The following is a 19,172-nucleotide window of genomic DNA, read 5'->3' on the forward strand; positions in this document are numbered from 1 at the left end:
GAATAAACTAAGCATGTAAACTTTCATAATAGTCATAGACAATAAATTAATATTCAGCAAACACATTAACAATAAAATATTAAAAGTATTTGCACTAAGATTAGCAAAACAAAGAACACCCTCATTACTAACTCAATATGTAAAAAGCCAGTTTAATTTTCTATAAATAACAAAAATTAGCTTTTAAAAATAGTACTACTTGCAATAGCATCAAATACCTAGGAAAAAATCTCATAAAAGATGCTAAGACCTCTATACATAAAACAGTAATGAACCTCTGAAAGAAATTAAACATCCTAATGGAAACCCATCTAAATAACAGTTCAAATCTAAAAATAATACTACACTCATTGATAGGAAGACTCAAATTTGTAAAATTGACAGTTCTCCCAAATTTATATACAGGTGTAATACAATACCAGTTAAAACACTGTAACAGTGTGTTTGCACATGTGTGTGTGTGTGTGTGTGTGTGTGCGTGTGCCCATGCATGTAAACAGCATGGTGGAGGGTGGAGAGATGCTGAGAATAGACAAAACAATCTTGTAGAATAAAAAAAAACCTAGAAGGCTTAGTCTATATGATAACAAGACTTACAATTTTACAGAGGCCAAGGAAAGATATGAAAGGTCACCATGATTTATCATGTCTTTGTTCCAAAGAATTTTAAAACAAATAATAGCTTACAGAGAAGGATTCAGAAGAATGATCACCTTTGACCAATCATAGGGGTCCCGGGGAGCTCTTTTGATGAACTGCTTCCTGGTTGTGTTTTGTGTTCACTGTGTAAAAATTCATCAAGCTGTATTCTCTATAGAGTGCTGTTTACTAGGTGTATATGATATGTCAATTAAAACTTTATCGAAAAATAAGAAAAAATTAGTCTTACATAACCAATCATTAGTGATATAAATAGATAAATGTCTTTCTTTTCAGCTCTTTATCAGCTGTGGCGCTGCTATTAGTCAGGCACTGCTGTATGTCTCAAGGAAATGATCCTACCTCAGTTACTCTCACCCAGCGTTCCAAGCTTTCTGCAAACCTGTAGCTCTTGTTCTAAATGCCACTTTCCGGAACTGATGATCTATGTTCATTGTACTCACAACACTGCAGATGGCTCCGTGGTGCAAACCAGAATATTCCTTGTTGAAATGGAGACTACTCCTAGGCATTGTGAGCTCACTGGTCTTCCTTTCTGCGGCTTCTCCGCAGGCAGTGAGGAGGCAGTGGCCGACACCAGCAGGCGCGTGAGCGGGGCTCTTACGAGGAAGAGCGCCCTGAAACACAGACTAGAAGATGCCGTGAAGCGACTGCAAGCAGCAGAGAGAGGTGAGGGTCACAGAGAATTTATAAGTCTCAAGTGTTTGTTCCCTGGTAAGGAAGAAAAACCTTTGAGGAAGGATTTGGTGATTTTTTTAAATGGCAATCTATTTTATAAATTAACATTTTATTCTGATGACAAAAGAAACAGTGTTCATTGCCCCAAAAAGCAGTACTAAGAAGTAAAAGCTGTGATCACATCACCTAGAGATGAACTTTAAATTTGAGAGCATTTTCTTCCATGCTTTCTTGAGTGCATGCCTGCATGGCAAGAATGTGTATGTTATGGGCTCATACCATTTATACTACTAGTTGTATACTAAGCGGCTTTCTTGTGGACACCTTTGTTAACAGTATGCCCTAATTTGGTTGTTGGATCTCTCTGGCCTCCGACTTTGGGCAGCTTCCCTCTGTTATATGTCAAGTCATTCTCATCATATAAGCAGGGAAACTAATGAGCTAAACAGAGAAACAAGTGCTCACCTTGCCTAAGCTGGAGCTGCAGTGGTGTCCTGCAAGGATGTGATTGGAAGCAGATGCTTTCAGTGGCATAAAGTTGAGACACTAGTGCTGGATGTGTTTACCCAAAAAGAGCAAATCCAAGCACGGCACCATGGCACACCCAGGATCTGGCCAGGACAGCGGTGGTACTCGGAGAGCCTGGTCCTCTGTGTTGTCGGTGTCAGCAGAGCCACTGCTGACTGGTGTCTGCTGTGTCCCCCACGTTCCTCCCCAGGCAGTGAGCAGCGCCACCCGCTGACAGGAGCCCTGAAGCCTGTGGGGCAGGGGTCTTGTCCATAGGCCTGACCAGGTAGAAGCACAGTAAGGCTTCACACCATCTTATGTCAGAATCAAGGTTGAATTGGATGTTTCTTTGCTTTAAAATTTTGAAGTCACATCACTGTAATGATGTCTAGTTATTTTTATTATAGAAGTATATGACCCCCACAGAAAAATAAAATATGGATAAGAAAAGAGAAAAAATTCACCTATGATCTCATCACCTGGGCAAAGTTTATTGTAAACTTATATTGTTTTTATTTTAAATATGTAATGATTTTTAAACAAAAATGGGATTTTCCTACTGAAACTTATTTTCTTTTGAAACTTATTTGCCTTATGTAAAAGTATATTTTCCTATTTATTTACTTCTGTACTAAACGTGGAATCATTGTTATAGCAACTGTCCCACATAAATACTTTTTCACAATAGAAAGAGTTATTGATGATGAATTTCAGAAACAAGCATAAGTTAAAATCTCACGTGAATTTTCTATGGCTTTCTTACCCGATTTCTAACCAGAGGAAATACTATTAGGCTTTTTAGATTTTATCTCTTAATTTGAAAATATTTTAAGTAAACTACTGCATTTAAACAAGACTATAGAGTCTTTTAGACTTATTAACACCATTTAAAATATTCTCGTACACTTAACCTATACTGTAATTAGTATATATTTAAAGATCTTAGTTTTCCTTAACATCCCAAATTTTGAGTTCTACTTCATCCCATCAATGAAAAGGACACCAGTGTTCTCCAACAAATGTCCTGCTGCTCTGCAAAGTGAATGTCCTTGTGCTCTGTGTGAAGGTGATATTCGGCAGCGCCTGGGTCAGTCCAAGCTGACCGTCGAGCAAGCGAACAAGACCACAGTGGGGGTCCAACAGGTCACTGCTCCGATGACTAACACCCTTACCAACTGGTCACAGAATCTTCAGAACTTTGACTCTTCCGCTTATAACACTGCAGTGGATTCTGCTAGAGATGCAGGTAACACTTACAAACTGTTTAAATAATCACTTTCCCATCACTGGGACAAAATACTACCTGACATCTATGATTTAAAGGAGGAAAGTTAGTTTGGCTCAAAGTTTCAGAGAATTTAGTCCATGGTCAGCTGGCTCCAAGACAGAAACAGCACGGTATAAGGACATAGCAGAGGAAAGCTGTCCACCTTATGACAGCGGAGAAGCAGAGAGAGAAGGGAAGAATCAGGCAGTGAGATGCGCACTCTTAAGTGTTCACCCCCAGTGACACACCTCTTGAAACCAGGGTCTGTTGCCTAATAGCACACTTAACAATGAACTCATGAGTGGATCAATGGACTGCTGAATATAGCACCCCGTTATCCAGTCACCTTCAGAAAGTCCCATTTCTGAACACATGGGATTTGAAGGGGGCCTTCTAGATCTAAACCATAACAGAAGCTTCACCATTAAGATCCAGTTGAGAAAGTAGCCATTAAACTGGACACAACTTTTGACAACAAGCAACTTACTCCATTTGAGTTTTAGATTGGAATACTGTAGAAGTTAATGTAGAAAAATTTTACTCAGTTCCTCTGTCTCTAAGCCTATATATGTGTATATATGAAATGTACATATTTCCCATAAAGAAATAGTAGATAGATTAGTAAAGAACCATAGTTTTTTTTTTCTATGTGAAATAATGGTAACAGTTGTTTTTATCAGTGTGAGATTGACCCATTAGGAAAGGATTGATCAAATGTTAGAGTAAATAACCTTAACAGACTACTCTTTTGTCTTTAGGGAAAAGATTACTAAATGCCACTCCTTTTGCACAACAGCATCGCTTTTTTCCTTACCTGAGTAAATAAAGTAGGTTATTGCAGCAAACACTGAATATGACTAATATAATGGCTTTCCAGGGAGAACAATGTGTTGGTGCATTTGAATATATAATTTTATAGTAATGAAAGTGAAAAATTTCAATGTTTTCCTAATTTAGTTACTCACAGATATTCAATCATACAATACTAGAGAAATTTTCTTCTTTCTAATCTCATATTTGTATCATCTCCTCATAACCTCTTCTGTGTCTATCAATATCACCACACATCGTGACTACAACAGTAAATCATTCTCCAAAAACCATTCTCCAAAGTGGGTTTAGACTATTTTCCTTCACTTGTATCTGAATTAAGAAACAGTGTATGACCCAAATATAATTTGTCTGCCAGTAGAAATTTTATTTCTAAAAATTTACAACTACTTAGTACCATAACAGGAAAACAGCTCTTTCGTCCATCTTTCAGTATATATTCATGAAGTGTGTCATGTAACCACTCACTTAATTGCTTTCAAATATTTATCTTTAACATATTTATTTTCATGATATTTAGCATTTACAGTTATCCAAGTATTGCCTTAGGAATATTTATTCAATATGTGTTAAATGTCTTTTTCTCCATTTTTCATCAGCCTAATCAAGTGACTCCAGTAATCATCCAGAAGTAGCACTAATAAAATTGTTTCCAGCTACTGTGTTTTTACTCAAATAGCATTTTGTAATTTAAAACAAAGTACTTGAAAGAGCATTTCATAATGAGACTTTATAACATAAAGACTTTGTAACACCTCTAATATAAGATGGATTCCTTTTCTGAGAGAATTGAGGGCAAGGGGAAACCCTATCTTATATACATTTCCATAATCAATGTGTGATGCAGTGCCTTAAATATACTTTACTATCTTAACATGGCTACTGTGGACAGTAATCCAAAGGCGACTATTTACCTTGTCTCCTAAGTACACAGAGGAGATGTTTCCTGACCCACACTGACACATCTCGTGATCTCAGTGTAGTTTGGCTTTAGTAAGAGGCTTGCTCTTGCCCAGGTGCTGATATTCAGTGACCGTGGTTCTGCACTTAGGTAGGAGAATACCCCTAAACATTCTCTGTGGTCCAGTGGGCTCAGACATGGGTGTGCATCAGAATCCCCCGAAGGGCTTGTTAAACACAGACTGCCGGGCTCCATTCTCAGAAGCCCAGGAGGTTTAAAATAGGAAAGAATTTGTATTTCCAGCAAGTTCCTGGGAAGCTGACGCTGCTAGACTGGGGACCATGCTTTAAGAACTGCTGTTTAGGGCCAGGGATTTAGCTCAGTGGTTCCACTGCCTGTCTCAAAAGCGCAAGGTCCCGAGTTTGATCCCCAGTACCAAAATGAAAAAAAAAGAACCACTGTTTAGTCCATGCAATTCTGAAAAACAGTTATGTCATTCTGTCTTGGGTCTCTCTCGTTAAGCCTTACAACATGTGCTCTTTTCTATGTGTATGTTACGAATTCTGAAGACGTAAAAAGAAACTGTACAGAAGAAGAAATCAGTCCCAGCCCTGAGCAGGGAGCGCAGATGCACTAGGCTGGATCTGAGGGGAGTTTGTGCCATGCCCCAGATGCTTCCTTTTTTGCTATCCCTCAATTTCCCCTAAACCCCCAGTGAGTGCTTTATTCTTCAGAAAGCAATCTAGGAGTTAAATAATAATTTTTGGAAGTCCCAGTATGATCTACTTGTAGCATTGCTCTATGTGGGCCCCCCAGGCCTCAGCTACCCCCCTCTCCCTGGCATGGCTGCCACTCTTCGGGTGCCTCCTGCTTTCCTCCGTGTAGCTCTGGTGCCGGGACAGTAGCAGCAGCAGTGTGATGTCTGTGGGTATGTCCTGGAAAACAGCCTGCTTGCTTCCTGTCCCCCAGCAAAATTCCTTACATCAGTCATCCAGAGGCGAGCAGAACCTGTGCTGTGTGATTAAAAGAACATCTGTGTGCTTGTCACTGGTCCTGCCCCTTAGAGATGTACGTTGTAAGTGAGCATGGTCCTCATTCCATTTATAAATCAGTATGCACTATAAATTCACAAAGCAGAAATGGATTATGCTTTGGGCTTCATTATTAACTTATAGCATTAAAGTATTTTCTTACAGTTCTGCCAGAGGTGATGATGTGTTTGCTGTCTCTACACTTGATTCTGGACGTATGCTTAGTACTGAGACATTTACTCAAGTGATTAATTTTTATTACTGCAGTGAGGAATCTGACAGAAGTTGTCCCTCAGCTCCTGGATCAACTTCGCACGGTTGAGCAGAAGCGGCCTGCAAGCAATGTTTCTGCCAGCATCCAGAGGATCCGCGAGCTCATTGCTCAGACCAGAAGTGTTGCGAGCAAGGTAACGGATGGAAGGAGTCAGCAGGCACAGGATGGAAATGAAAAGATGAAGCTGAGCTCTAACTCCCCAGGCGGCTTCCAGGGCCTGGAACCTTAATACTGTATTATGCAATTCAGCAGCTCTCAGCCCCAGTTGCTCATTTGACATGAGAAGCATAAACCAGTTCCAGACCACAATCTCAGAGTGATGTGTCAGCCTCTCTAGAGGAAAGGCTTGATGTCTGTATTTTAAAAAAAAGAGAGAGAAAACCTCCTAGGCTATTCTAACATATAGCCAGGATCGATAAGCACAACATTAACCTAGTCAACAAAGCTAATATAACAAAGGAAATTAAGTAAAGCCCCAATAAAAAGACTGAACTCAATATCATTATTATTATCATTCATTATTTTAGCATCTGTGTTAGTGTCATTACCATATGGAATAATCTTGCCTACCTGTCCTACCTCTAAGAAATTCTCTGGTACAGCATAGATTATGTGAAGCTTCTATTGACCACTCAGCCAGCTTCACTGCAGAATCACTACAGTACCTGTTAAGATGAAGAAACTCAGCAGAGCCCTATTCTGAGACACTTTTACAGAAGCAACCCAGCAATGAGATAACTAGAATCCGTGTTGTCAGGAACACATCCTGACATAACAGTTAACATCTTCAATGTGGCAGAGGAGGCCTTGTTCTTTCATTATTTAGACGCCAGCCTCCTTTTGGTTACAACCAAATTATATGCTTTTATTTTCTCAATTAAGAATCAGCCTGAACGGATTATTGGCCCCAACTGCTGACAGAAAGAAGAGTAACAAGTCAGCCATTTTATAATAATGGAGATTATTCTCAATAAATACACCCCACTTTTAAATGATATGTGATAAACGGTCCCGTGACACAAATTACTTCATTTGAATTTCATAGTCTGTATTTCCAAAAAGATTTATCTTAAAGGTATATGAAGAGATGGATTTTAAAAAGCTAGGTTATTGAGAATGCTTTCTTATAATATTACTTACATGGACCATAACTTTGGGATCTTAATTCCCAAAAGTCATTTTTCTAAAGAGAATCTGGGCCTTACCATTAGGAGCTCCTTCAGCTCCCCACTGAGGTGTTTTCATACACCCATACGTCCTGCTCAGATTCCCAAGTTTTGCAAAAGGACTTCAATCCCAGCCACTGCTCCATTGTTGATGTATTGATCTCTACTGACAACAAATGCCAGCTGCACTCTAGGGACTTGGAAATAGAATCCTGAGACAACTATCAACACCAGCCAAACCAATGTTAATTGATGTAAATACTTCCAATTATTCAGGAAGATTTGTACAAATAACATGAGTATGCACAACTCATCCCTGCCTGAATATTCTACAAATCCCCATGAATCCAATCGGTTCAGCCTGTGGTATCAGGCCTCTTGGAGGTGTGCTGAAACTGCTTTGTTGTGGTGCCTCTCTGAGAATCATTACAAGAAACATCTTAAGGAACTTATCATTGTTATTATTATAATGATAGAGCCAGGGACTGAAAAACACTTTGTAATTATCATCTTATTTCATTCTCACAACAAGTTTATTGTCTTCATTTTACAGATGAGGAAACTGAAAGCTGAGGGATTTGCTCATGGTTACTAAGTGGGAGAGCCAGTTTTCCAAACTACAAAGCTGTGTCTAGTCCTTCCTAACTGTACAAATGTGGTCAAGGGTGTAGCCCACAGCCTCACCCCTCACTCCTTTTATGATGACCACAGGGAAAAAGAAGTCGTAGTAATTTCTAGGATTATTTACAGTTCTCCTAAATAATTTAGTCTTATGTAACTCTTAAGGGCCTTCTAATCATATGACTGATCAGGTGTTTCTTCAGATTGTTTAGTCTGTTCAGCCCACAGGCATTGTGAAATTCATATTCTTAGATCTACTTTGTCATTCTTTTTTTCTGCTTTATTTTATGCCACTTTAAATTTAAGCTGTTGTAATCTGCCTACATTCTTTCTCCACAAAAGTAAGAAAGCAAATAAAAAATATAGAGGCAAGGAGAGCTCAGAGGCCCCTAGCAGGATCGAGGGACGGCCACTGAAACCACAGGAAGGCAGTCTGAGCTTTTCTACACGTACTTTCAGTGGAACAATTTGTCGCTCCAGATCCAGGTCTCCATGATGTTTGATGGCCACTCAGCCGTTGATGTGCACCCTAAAACCAGTACGGATGACTTAAAGGCATTTACGTCCCTTAGCCTGTACATGAAGCCTCCTTCGAAGCAGCCGGAACTGGCAGGGACAGCAGATCAGTTCATCCTGTACCTTGGAAGCAAAAATGTAAGAGCTTGGGTTGTTAAAGAAGGGGATAGTATTAAAAAGAAAAGCTGTTTTTTCTCTTACCTAAAACAGAGGTACTTAGACAAGCAATCAAATTTCCCACTCTGGTAATTCGAATGATAAAGATCATTTTGATGGTATGATTAAAGTAGTGATTTAAGGGCAAGTGATTTTCTACATGGATTATTTCTAGGAGTGCTTCCTGTATCACTATCACATCACTAACTTTGACAAGTCTGGGTGAAGTATATATCAAAAGTCTTTGGAATAATGGCAGCTTCTGTGTCTGATGCTGAATCCTACTTGAAGGTGCATGGTGCTCAGTAGTCTGGACATGTTATGTCTGTAGTTAGCTTGACGGTATCAGCACACTCCTGGCTGCCGTCCCCTTCCCATGAGGCAGCGGTTGCCTTCCCCCTCGTCTAGGATGCACTCAGAGTAAGCGGGGTAGGGAGACTGACACAGTCATAGAGAGGCTGGACAGGCAGAGCTGATGCCGGGGTAGCAAGAAATTTGGCTAATAATGCAGGCCAGAAGCTCCTTGTGTACCAACTGTTTGACTGTTGGTTGAGTCCTTTAAAGAAATGAAAATAGGCAATACTTATTTATATGAATTTTACTTAAGTAACTTCTTGATATTTCAGGCCAAAAAAGAGTATATGGGTCTTGCAATAAAAAACGATAACCTGGTATACATTTATAACTTGGGAACTAAGGATGTGGAGATTCCACTGGACTCCAAGCCTGTCAGTTCCTGGCCTGCTTACTTCAGCATTGTCAAGATTGAAAGGTAAAATGGATCCACGATGTACAACTTATATGCACATTTCATACGAAATACATTGAGTGCACTCACATACACACAGTCCTCCTGTGGACATCATAAATAACATTGTCTTCCTTTGATTCTTGCTCCTTTTCCTCCATTATTTTTATATTCCTTCCCAAACACCTTCATAGAAAAGATTGGGGAAAAAATAGCTATCGTTTTTAAGTTATAATGTGATTATTCCATCTTTTTACATGACCAACCCATAAGTAAATTCTAAAATGAAACATCTTTTCTTCTCTTCTCATTGATGGTTAGCATTAGATAAATATTTATTAATGTGACAAAACCAAATGACCCATTTGGTGATAAAGAAACATTAACATTTTGATGTTAAATAAGTATTTTCTACAAATTACAAGACGAATAAAGAGTGAAAACCCTTTTTCTCCACAGGGTAGGGAAACACGGAAAGGTGTTTTTGACAGTCCCAAGTCTAAGTAGCACAGCCGAGGAGAAGTTTATTAAAAAGGGGGAGTTTGCAGGAGACGACTCCTTGTTGGATCTGGACCCTGAGGACACGGTGTTTTATGTTGGTGGGGTGCCTTCAAACTTCAAGGTGAGCTTTCTAGATATATGCTGACTTATTACAAATCTACATAAATCCATCAATATATAATGATCTGGAGGAACCCTGATATCATTTTAAAAGCTCAGCTAAGTGGGTAATAGAATTTGGCACAAGGATCTGCAAGTCTAGTATATAAATCTAGTCTCTGCTACCTATATCTTCATAGATGAAATGCTTTCAAGCTATAACTAATACTTGAAGATCAATTGATTGCATTATGCTATATGCAGAGGTAATTATTGGTACAAATTGGGTGTACAATATGCAGAGGTAATTAATAGTACCCTGCTTGTGCAGTAGTAACTGTCCCTTGTGGTGTCCCCAGTTTAGATTCAATCTTCAGCTTTAAACATGCAAAGTCCAAAACTCAGTTATCTCAACTAAGGCATGAAATAAAGTGTCTGGGGTGAGAGCGGGTAGGACCTCAGGGCAAACATGACATTGATGAAGGGTGAGAGAAGGAAGGGCCCAAGAAGACTGCAAGTCATCAAAAGTTTCCATTCCAGGGCTGTTAACTCACTAGTTGTGGGCACATTATTGAACCTCTCTGGGAATTACTTTTCCTGTTTTCATGTAAAAGAATACAGGAAAACCTAGCTCACAAAGCTAGTATGAAAATTTATTTTTGTCACATATTCACTGTCCAGTGTGTATGGCATATAGTTTATATTCAAATCCTACCTTCTCTGCTGCAATACCTACAGCTGACAAATGTTTGTTTGTACATAGGTATAAATTTACAACTGCCTATCTAAATGATGTGACATAGAGTAGGCATAAACTCTGGCCTTATATCAATGGACGGTCCCCTTGGTGTTCATTTAATGCTGCCTGTTCTATGGTATCTGGAGATGCAGCATCGTGGACAGCTGACCTATTTTGTGTGTTGTACAGCTTCCTGCCACCTTAAACCTGCCTGGCTATGTTGGCTGCCTGGAGCTGGCCACTTTGAACAATGACGTGATCAGCTTGTACAACTTTAAGCATATCTATAATATGGATCCCTCCAAGTCAGTGCCCTGTGCCAGGTAAGAGACAGTGCAAGACACTCAAGACTTTGTTAGGCAAGAGCATCTGTGAGGACAAATGTGAGTTATTATGCTGATTCTCAAATGTGGGGAAAACAGTAGTGAAACTGCATAATAGTTACACCTACAAAAAAGACTTCAGTTTTTGTTGGGGGTTTTTTTTGCCATAGATGAGCACACACAAGTACTAAAAATGTTAACTTGTTTGAAATTTGACTCTGAATTCCAGAGATTGGGGTTTCCCTGTACGTTTCAGTTGTCTTAGTACATAGGGTAGAGAAGAAATCCATTAAAAGCAATGCAGTTAGTTTACCATAAATATTTCATTTCTTCCATGTAGACAACAGGACTCAAATGTTTTGAAGTCCATAGAAGATGTTCTTAAAATGAGTTAAGAGTCTGAAAAGCATAACAAAATCTGTCATGTTCATGACATGAGCTCACGTTTCCATTGCAGAGACAAACTGGCCTTCACTCAGAGCCGTGCAGCCAGTTACTTCTTTGATGGCTCTAGCTATGCCGTGGTGAGGGACATCACGCGGAGAGGGAAGTTTGGCCAGGTGACGCGCTTTGACATAGAAGTCCGAACCCCAGCTGACAATGGCCTTGTGCTCCTGATGGTCAATGGAGTGAGTGAAGATAAAGTCCTCCTTCCCCTTTACTTCCTTTCCTTTCTGTTATTTATGTTTCAGGAACCTTCTCAGGCTGAGTGTGCTGTGCTATGAAACTGAATTTCTACTTTAGAAAGCAAAATTGGATTGTTTTCTTTTGGAGAAGTTATGACAGCAGTAAATAAAAAGCAGCCCTGGAATGCATTTCCCCTCACCCCATGTTAGAAGTATATTAAGTATGCCCTTTTATAAACGTAAAGAAAATTTTAAGAAAAATCAGCACCAAATGTAGGTGTACAGTGTGTCTGCAGAAATGTCACACTGGTTCCTTTAAATCATATGCCCCAATCAGTCAGAACACCTTGCTGACTTGAATGTATATGTATAGAGCTATAATGATGTACCAGATATAAGTAGTTTATGAAACAGTCAAAAGTAGTAACACTTTTAAAACAAAATTTATAAAAATAAAATATTCAAACTAAAATAATTTTATTTATTAATATTCAGAAACACATTTGCTTTCACTAAAAATTGTTTTAATAGCAATAGTAATAATAATATACTTGTACTATACTTTTTTTAAATCTTGTTAAACATTTTGTGATATAGTGAGTCAAAAGTCTTGTTCTAAATTCAGTTTTATTTCAATACTAAGTTTTATTGGGTGTCATAACTGGATAGATACCTCACAAAAGTAAAAAGTGTAAAACAGTATCACTAGCTGTGTCTACTAAGTCATAGACATCTCATGCATAGTTGGCAAAGGTGATCTTTGAAATTTGACTGGTATGTTTTCTTTTTTCTGATGTTACTTCATGCAAGCAAATCAGATATTGTATCATCTTGTAAAATTTTTTTGTTTTGTTTTGTTTTTTTGTTTTTGGTACCGGGGATCGAACTTGGGTCCTTGCGCTTGTGCAGGAGGCGGCGAAACCACTGAGCTAAATCCCCGGCCCTCATCTTGTAAAGTTTAATGAAAGAGTTCAAAGCCATTGAAAATCTTCATTTGAAGGCTTTTAAAACAGATTAGAAATATCATCCCATGAATTTTTAATAGTGAATTTTTTTTGTTGACATTTCTGAGTTTATTTATTAATTTTTTTTCTTAAATTCTTTTATTGGTACATTTTAGGTATACAACACAATTACATTTCTCATTGGGAACTTGTACCTTTACATGATGCATCTTGGTTCTTATTTTTTCCCCATTCCTAGCCCTCCCTTCACACCCTCCACCCTTCCGTATTTACAGAGACTTTATTTCCATTTTTTCCATTACTCATCATTTTTCCTTTCCCTTCTTTCCTTTCCCCTGCCCCTCCCACTACCCCTACCTCTTTGGACCATTTCTTCCTATTTTGCATTATCGATTATTCATTCTAATCATTGGTACATTTTAGGTATACAATATAATGACATTCATCATTGGAAATTTGCACCTTTACATAATCTCTCTTGGTTCTTATTTTTCACCCTTGCCCAGCCCTCCCTTCAACCCCTCCATTCCTCCCTATTTACAAAGATTTTGTCCCTATTTTTCCATCTTCTCATATTAATTCCATTCCCTTCTTTCCTTTCCCCTACCCCTCCAACTTCCTTCCCCTTTGTCGCTTTTCTTCCTATTTCACATTACCTATTATACATTTTAGTCCTTATTTACACTTTCAGTTTCTCACACCAGAGAAACTATTCAGTATTTACACATGTGTGTCCTATTTATTTCACTTAAGAGTATCACCTCAATGTGCATCCACTTAGCTATAAATGTCTCTAATTTCTCATTTTTTATGGCTGAGTAGTACTCCATTTTATTTAAAAAACACATTTTCTTTATCCAGTCTCCAGTTGATGGCCATTTGGGCTGTTTCCAAGTTTTAGATATCACAAACTGTGCTGCTATGAACATGGGTGCACATATATCACTGTGGTATGATTCTTTTAATTCTTTGGGGAAGATCCCCACCAGTGGACTAGCGGGGTCAAATGGGACTTCCAGTCCTAGTTCTTTGAGGTATCTCCATACTGATTTCCACAGTGCTTGCACCAGTCTACACTCTCACCAGCAGTGGAGCAGGGTTCCTCTTTCCCCACAGCCCCGCCAGCATTTCTTATTGGTTGATTTCATGATAGCAGCCATTCTTTCTGGAGTGAAGTGGAATCTCAACGTTGTTTTCATTTGCATCTCTCGAATGACCAGAGATGTTGAACATGTTTTCATGTATTTATTTGCTATTTCTACTTCTTTGTCTGAGAAATGTCTGTTCATTTCAGATGTCCATTTTCAGATTGGGTCTTTAAATTTGGGAGGTCTGATCTTTTTAAGTTCTTTATAGATTCGAGATAGTAGACCTTTGTCTGAGGAGGAGCAGGTGAAGATTTTTTCCCACATTGTGGGTTGTCTCTTCACACTGCTGGTGGTTTCTCTTGCTGTGCAGAAGCCTTTTAATAAGAAGAGATCCCACTTACTGATTGTGTTAGTTCACGGGCAACTGAGGTTTTGTTATAAAATCTTTTCCTACACCGATGTCTTCAAGGGTTCTACCTAACCTCTGTTCCAACTGGTTCAGAGTTTCTATTTTAATATTTAGATCTTTAATCCATTTCGATTTTAGTTTAGTGCATGGTGAGAGATATAGGTCTAGTTGTAATCTTTGGCAAGGTGAAGCCCAATTTTTCCAGAACCATTTATTAAAGAGGCTATCTTTCCTCCAGTGAGGGTGTTTGGCTCCTTTATCGAAGATGAGGTGGCTGAGTGTGTCTGGCGTTGTTTCTGCATCTTCTAATCTGTTCCACTGGTCCTCAGGTCTGTTTCTTTGCCAGTACCATGCTGTTTTTATCACAGTAGCTGATAGTGAATTTTTAATATATGAATTTTTGTAGCTAGCACACATCGCTTTATTAACAAAATCACTTAACAAAAATATTCCCAGTCATCTCTTTTGAAAATATCTCTCCACAGTATGGCTTTCTTCAAAAAAGAGAAAATGTGTGCTATGCCATCAAAACTGAATTTCTAGTTTAGAAAGAAAAATTGGAGTTTTCATCCATTGTCATAATAATTCCCTTACCTTGATGTGACAGACCAAATGTGTGTTTATTATTTCAAATAACAAGGTTTAATATCACTGAAAGGCATTTGTAACTACAATTAAAGTAAATATAATTCATGAATGAAAAATGTATAACTAGCTTTAAATTTGACAGTTTTTTTTAGTAATTTGTAGAAAGTAAAAACAAACTTTAATATATCACAAAATATTTTCACCTCATTCTACACCTCAGTTCAAAATGACTGTAAATATTTTTTTAATTTAAATCATATCACCCAGAAATCCATGCAAGTAGGACCAGATAAGCTGTGATAAATTAAAATAAGCTAAAAGTAAGAATGGGACAAGGGGTCACCTTGAACCCTTGAATTAGGTGAAAATCTAACTAAACAATTATTAAAAAGGTCCAGGATCAATAATGTATGTATTACATACCAAAGATTAGTTTCATTCTGTATTTTCAATTTTTAAAATGAATATATATCAAAGTTGAAATCATTCCTAAAACCCAGTGGACTGTTTTCTTCTACATTTCTAAAAATACACAAATTCCACTCAGGAAATCACTTGGTGTAGAATGGGGACTTTATCGTAATACTTTATTTTCTTTTTTTTCCCATTAAGTTTATTGGTACAGTTTAGGTATAAAATACAGTTACATTCGTCATTGGGATCTTGTACCATTACATGAGTATGTTGGTTCTTATTTTTTTCCCCATTCCCCTGCCCTCCCTTCAACCACTCCACCCTTCCCTATTTGCAAAGACTTTGTTTCCATTTTGTCCTTTTCTCATATTTTTCTTTTCCCTTTTATTCCTTTCCCCTACCCCTCCCACTTCCCCTGCTCCTTTAAACCTTTTCTTCCTATTACACAATATCAATTATACATTTTTAAAATTACCATATCAAGATCTAAGAGACATTACCACAGATTTTACAGAATTTAAAAGGATATAGGAAGCATATTACAAAAATCTGTTTTGAAATAAATTTGACAACTTCTAAGAAGTACCTTGGAAGACAAATTAATGAAGCTAACTGTGGAGGAAATATAAAAGTTGAATAGCACCTATTAAAGAAAGTATATTCCTAGCTTGAAAAACTACCTGTATGACAACAGCAGGCTCATATACATTTTAACTGATAAATTATATCAAACAATTAAAGCAGAAAAAAGAAGGAACACTTCTCCCCTCATTTTAGGAAATCAACATTGTGCGAATCCTAAAACTGGATAAAGAAAATAGAAGAAAAAAGTATGACCATAGATAGAAATTTGTTTAAGAAAACAAACTATTAGAAGTCAGATCTGGCAGTATGTAGAAAGTGGTTTTGTTATAGGGATGGCAGTGTTGGTTCAGCACTGGAAGATCCACCCCCAAAAGTCATCATTTTAGCAGAGGAAAGGCAAAAGCCATATGATCCTGTCACTAGTTGGAGAAAAAGTATTGGACTAAATTATACAGCTGTTCATGGTAAAAGCTATCAGAAGACTAGAAGTAGAACAGAACCTTCTCAACAGATTAAAGACATATACTCCATACTTCCAGTGAGAACGCCTTATATGAATGGAGAAGATACAATGCTTTCTCCTTAAGGTGGGGAACAAGGGCAGATATGCTTACTCTTTATCTGTCCATTAAACTTTGAAACCTAAGCCCTACCAAAATAGTCTGGCAATAAAATGACACAATTAGGATAGGATTGGCAAGGTAGAAGCAAAATCTTTCTATGTAGATGAAATGATCATCTACAGAGAAAATAGTAAGAAATTTCTAGGAGCCCCTAGAACTTGTATTTGAATTTAGCAGGATTAGAAAACACAAAGTATATAAAAAAAATTCAGGTCTGTGTATAAGTGCTATAAATGAAGAATTGGATATTGAAATTTAAAAGTTATGTAGGAGTACAAAGGACCTAGAAAAGTTAAAAAAAAAAAAAACTGTGTTGGAAGACCTTTAGTACCTAATTTTAAGACATCTTCTAAAGCTACAGTAATCAAGGCAGTGTTGGTGTAAGGAAAGACATATAGATCATTGGAATAAAACAGAATCTAGAAATAGAACCACACATATATGGTCCACTGAGTTTTGAAAGATTATTTAACATTAGCATTTTATCGAATATAAACTCAGTTCAAGAGCTGAGGAAGAGACAGTGTTTTCAGCAAATGGCACTAGAATACCTGGTATCTGTATATAAAAAATTAACTTCAACCCTTTATTTCCATACATGAAAATAACTTGAAGGGATCTGTGAACCTAAATGTGAAAGCCTAAAAGTATAAAACTTTAAGAATAAATCATAAGGGAAAATGTTTATGAATTCAGGGTAGGCAAGAACTACCTAGGAAACAAAAAACATGATGTATAAAAGAAAAAATTGATAAATGAGATTCCATCAAAATTTAGAACTTTAAATGACATCATTAAAATGAAAAGTAGTCCTTAAATAGACCATATTTACAATGCATATAACCTATGACCGGAATATATAAAGAACTCTTACAGCTCATTAATAGACAACCCAATTAAAAAGTAGACATAAGAAGATGATAAATAGCCAGTGTAGCACAAGGAAAGATGTGCAACTGTAAAATCAGAAGAATACTAATCAGTACAATAACAAGATTGAATTATACACTCATTAGGGAGATGAAGTTCAAAGTTTTCAAAGCCTTGTCATGACTTTTTCTTTTTGTTGGATTCTCCCCCTTTGTGATTAATTTGTCACGCCCAATAGATTCATTCTGCTGGGTTTCCTGGGGTTGTGATCCTCATTGTCTTTTCCTAGGATATTGTCTAAAATTTTTTGGAGTGCCAGTTTGGTATTCATGAAGTTCCTGAGGTGCTCTTTATCATGAAAGAATCTTATTTCTCCATCAATTTTGAAAGATAGTTTTGCAGGGTACATCAATCTGGGTTGGAGACTGTTTTCCTTTAGGGCTTGAAATACATCACTCCAAGCTCTTCTTGCCTTGAGGGTTTGCATTGAGAAGTCTGCTGTGATTCTGATGGGCTTTCCTTTGTATGTGATTTGTTTCTTTTCTCTCACTGCTTGTAGAATTTTGTTCTTCTGTTGGATTTCTGGAATCCTAACTATTATATGCCTATGTGTAGATTTTTTTTTTGATCAAGGCTAGCTAGAGTCCTATATGCCTCACTTATCTGTATGTCAAGTTCTTTTCCCCTGCTTGGGAAGTTTTCTGCCATCATTTCTGTGAAGTTTTTTTATGTCATCTGCACTCTCTTTCTTCATTGACTCCAATCAGTCTTATGTTATTCTTCTTTGCATCATCTAGCAGCTGCTGGATTGATTTCTCGTGTTCCCTTACAATTTTAAAGCAATTTTTCCTTTCCTCATCACTAATTGCAATCTTATGTTCTGTATCTGAAATTCTATCTTCACATTGGTTCATTCTGCTGCGCAGACTTTCGATGGAGTTTTTTATCTCCTGGAAATCTGTTTGCATCTGTTTTATGGATTCCATTTGTTTCCTATGTTAGGATTCCATCATGTTCCTCAGATCCTCTATTTTTTTTATCTGTATCCTCTCTAGATTTATTAATCATGTCTTGCACCATGAGCACAACCTTTGCTGTTATCTGAGTAATTATTTCTGATTTCATTTTTCCCAGATCCTCTTTTGTTCCAGTTCAGAGAGTCCAGGTGGTTGAGTATCAGGTTGTTCCATCTCATTTCCCTTTGGGGTTGCTTTAGGTGATCTGGAAGTCTGTTTTTGAGGCTTGTTTACATGTCTTCTCATTTCCACAGCAGGGGTGTGTGTGTGCTTCTGGCGCCCGCACAGCTCACCTTCTCTGCCCCAGGAGGGTGGGATGGCAGCAGGGGACCTTCCTTCCAGGTGCTGGGACCAGCTCACCTTCTCTGTCCTAGAAACGTGGGATGGCAGCAGGGGAGCTTCCTTCTGGGTGCTGGGACCAGCTCCAATACTTTATTTTCAAATTCGTTAAATTCTTGTGTTCATAAACCATCTTCTGAAATAAACAAATCTGACCAGTAAATTACTTGAGCATTTACTGGAGATCCTTGCAGTTAGGTCCCAATATCCTGCCCAGAATACGACTCAGGCCTGAGAAATAAAACTTAAAGACACAACTAGGAGAGAAAGCGGGGTGCCAGAATGACCAATGCCAGTGCAACCTACAAAGGCACTGGACAGTCCAAGCCACTCATTTTTATTGGTAATCAATTGGGGTAAAGGTAAGCTATGTGCAAAGGCAGGAGTACATGAGAGGATGTGCAGGTGTGCAGTTTCTGTGGAAATTAATGTAAGCAAGGCTCATAAGGACAGGACATTCTCAAATTAGGAACAGAATGGACAAAATATATGGTTGTAATTAAAATATTGTCCCCCTAGTAAGAAGGTTTTAGTTGTGGAAATGGAATTTGGGTGCAAGTTACTCTGACCTCGGCATGTAGGCTTCAGCCAGACTCACTTCTATAAACAAGCCAGTTGTGGGGTTAACTCT

At 37.9% G+C, this 19,172-nt stretch overlaps 1 protein-coding gene across 2 annotated transcripts in view; it reads left to right on the forward strand.

The window, feature by feature from the left end:
- The window catches only part of Lama4 (laminin subunit alpha 4), a 149,643-nt gene that overhangs the window by 93,132 nt on the left and 37,339 nt on the right, over positions 1-19,172 (forward strand). For both annotated transcript variants that reach the window (XM_087207925.1, XM_087207926.1), the window contains exons 16-23: positions 1,213-1,329; positions 2,912-3,091; positions 6,143-6,282; positions 8,417-8,590; positions 9,235-9,380; positions 9,816-9,978; positions 10,885-11,018; positions 11,476-11,647. In XM_087207925.1, the coding sequence (XP_087064051.1) occupies positions 1,213-1,329; positions 2,912-3,091; positions 6,143-6,282; positions 8,417-8,590; positions 9,235-9,380; positions 9,816-9,978; positions 10,885-11,018; positions 11,476-11,647 (1,226 nt within the window). The remainder of the gene's footprint in view (positions 1-1,212; positions 1,330-2,911; positions 3,092-6,142; positions 6,283-8,416; positions 8,591-9,234; positions 9,381-9,815; positions 9,979-10,884; positions 11,019-11,475; positions 11,648-19,172) is intronic.

This window comes from Heterocephalus glaber, unplaced genomic scaffold (genome assembly GCF_053883595.1).
Source record: "Heterocephalus glaber isolate CG9 unplaced genomic scaffold, H.glaber_assembly_v1.0 deba00000896, whole genome shotgun sequence".
Taxonomy (NCBI): Eukaryota; Metazoa; Chordata; class Mammalia; order Rodentia; family Bathyergidae; genus Heterocephalus; species Heterocephalus glaber.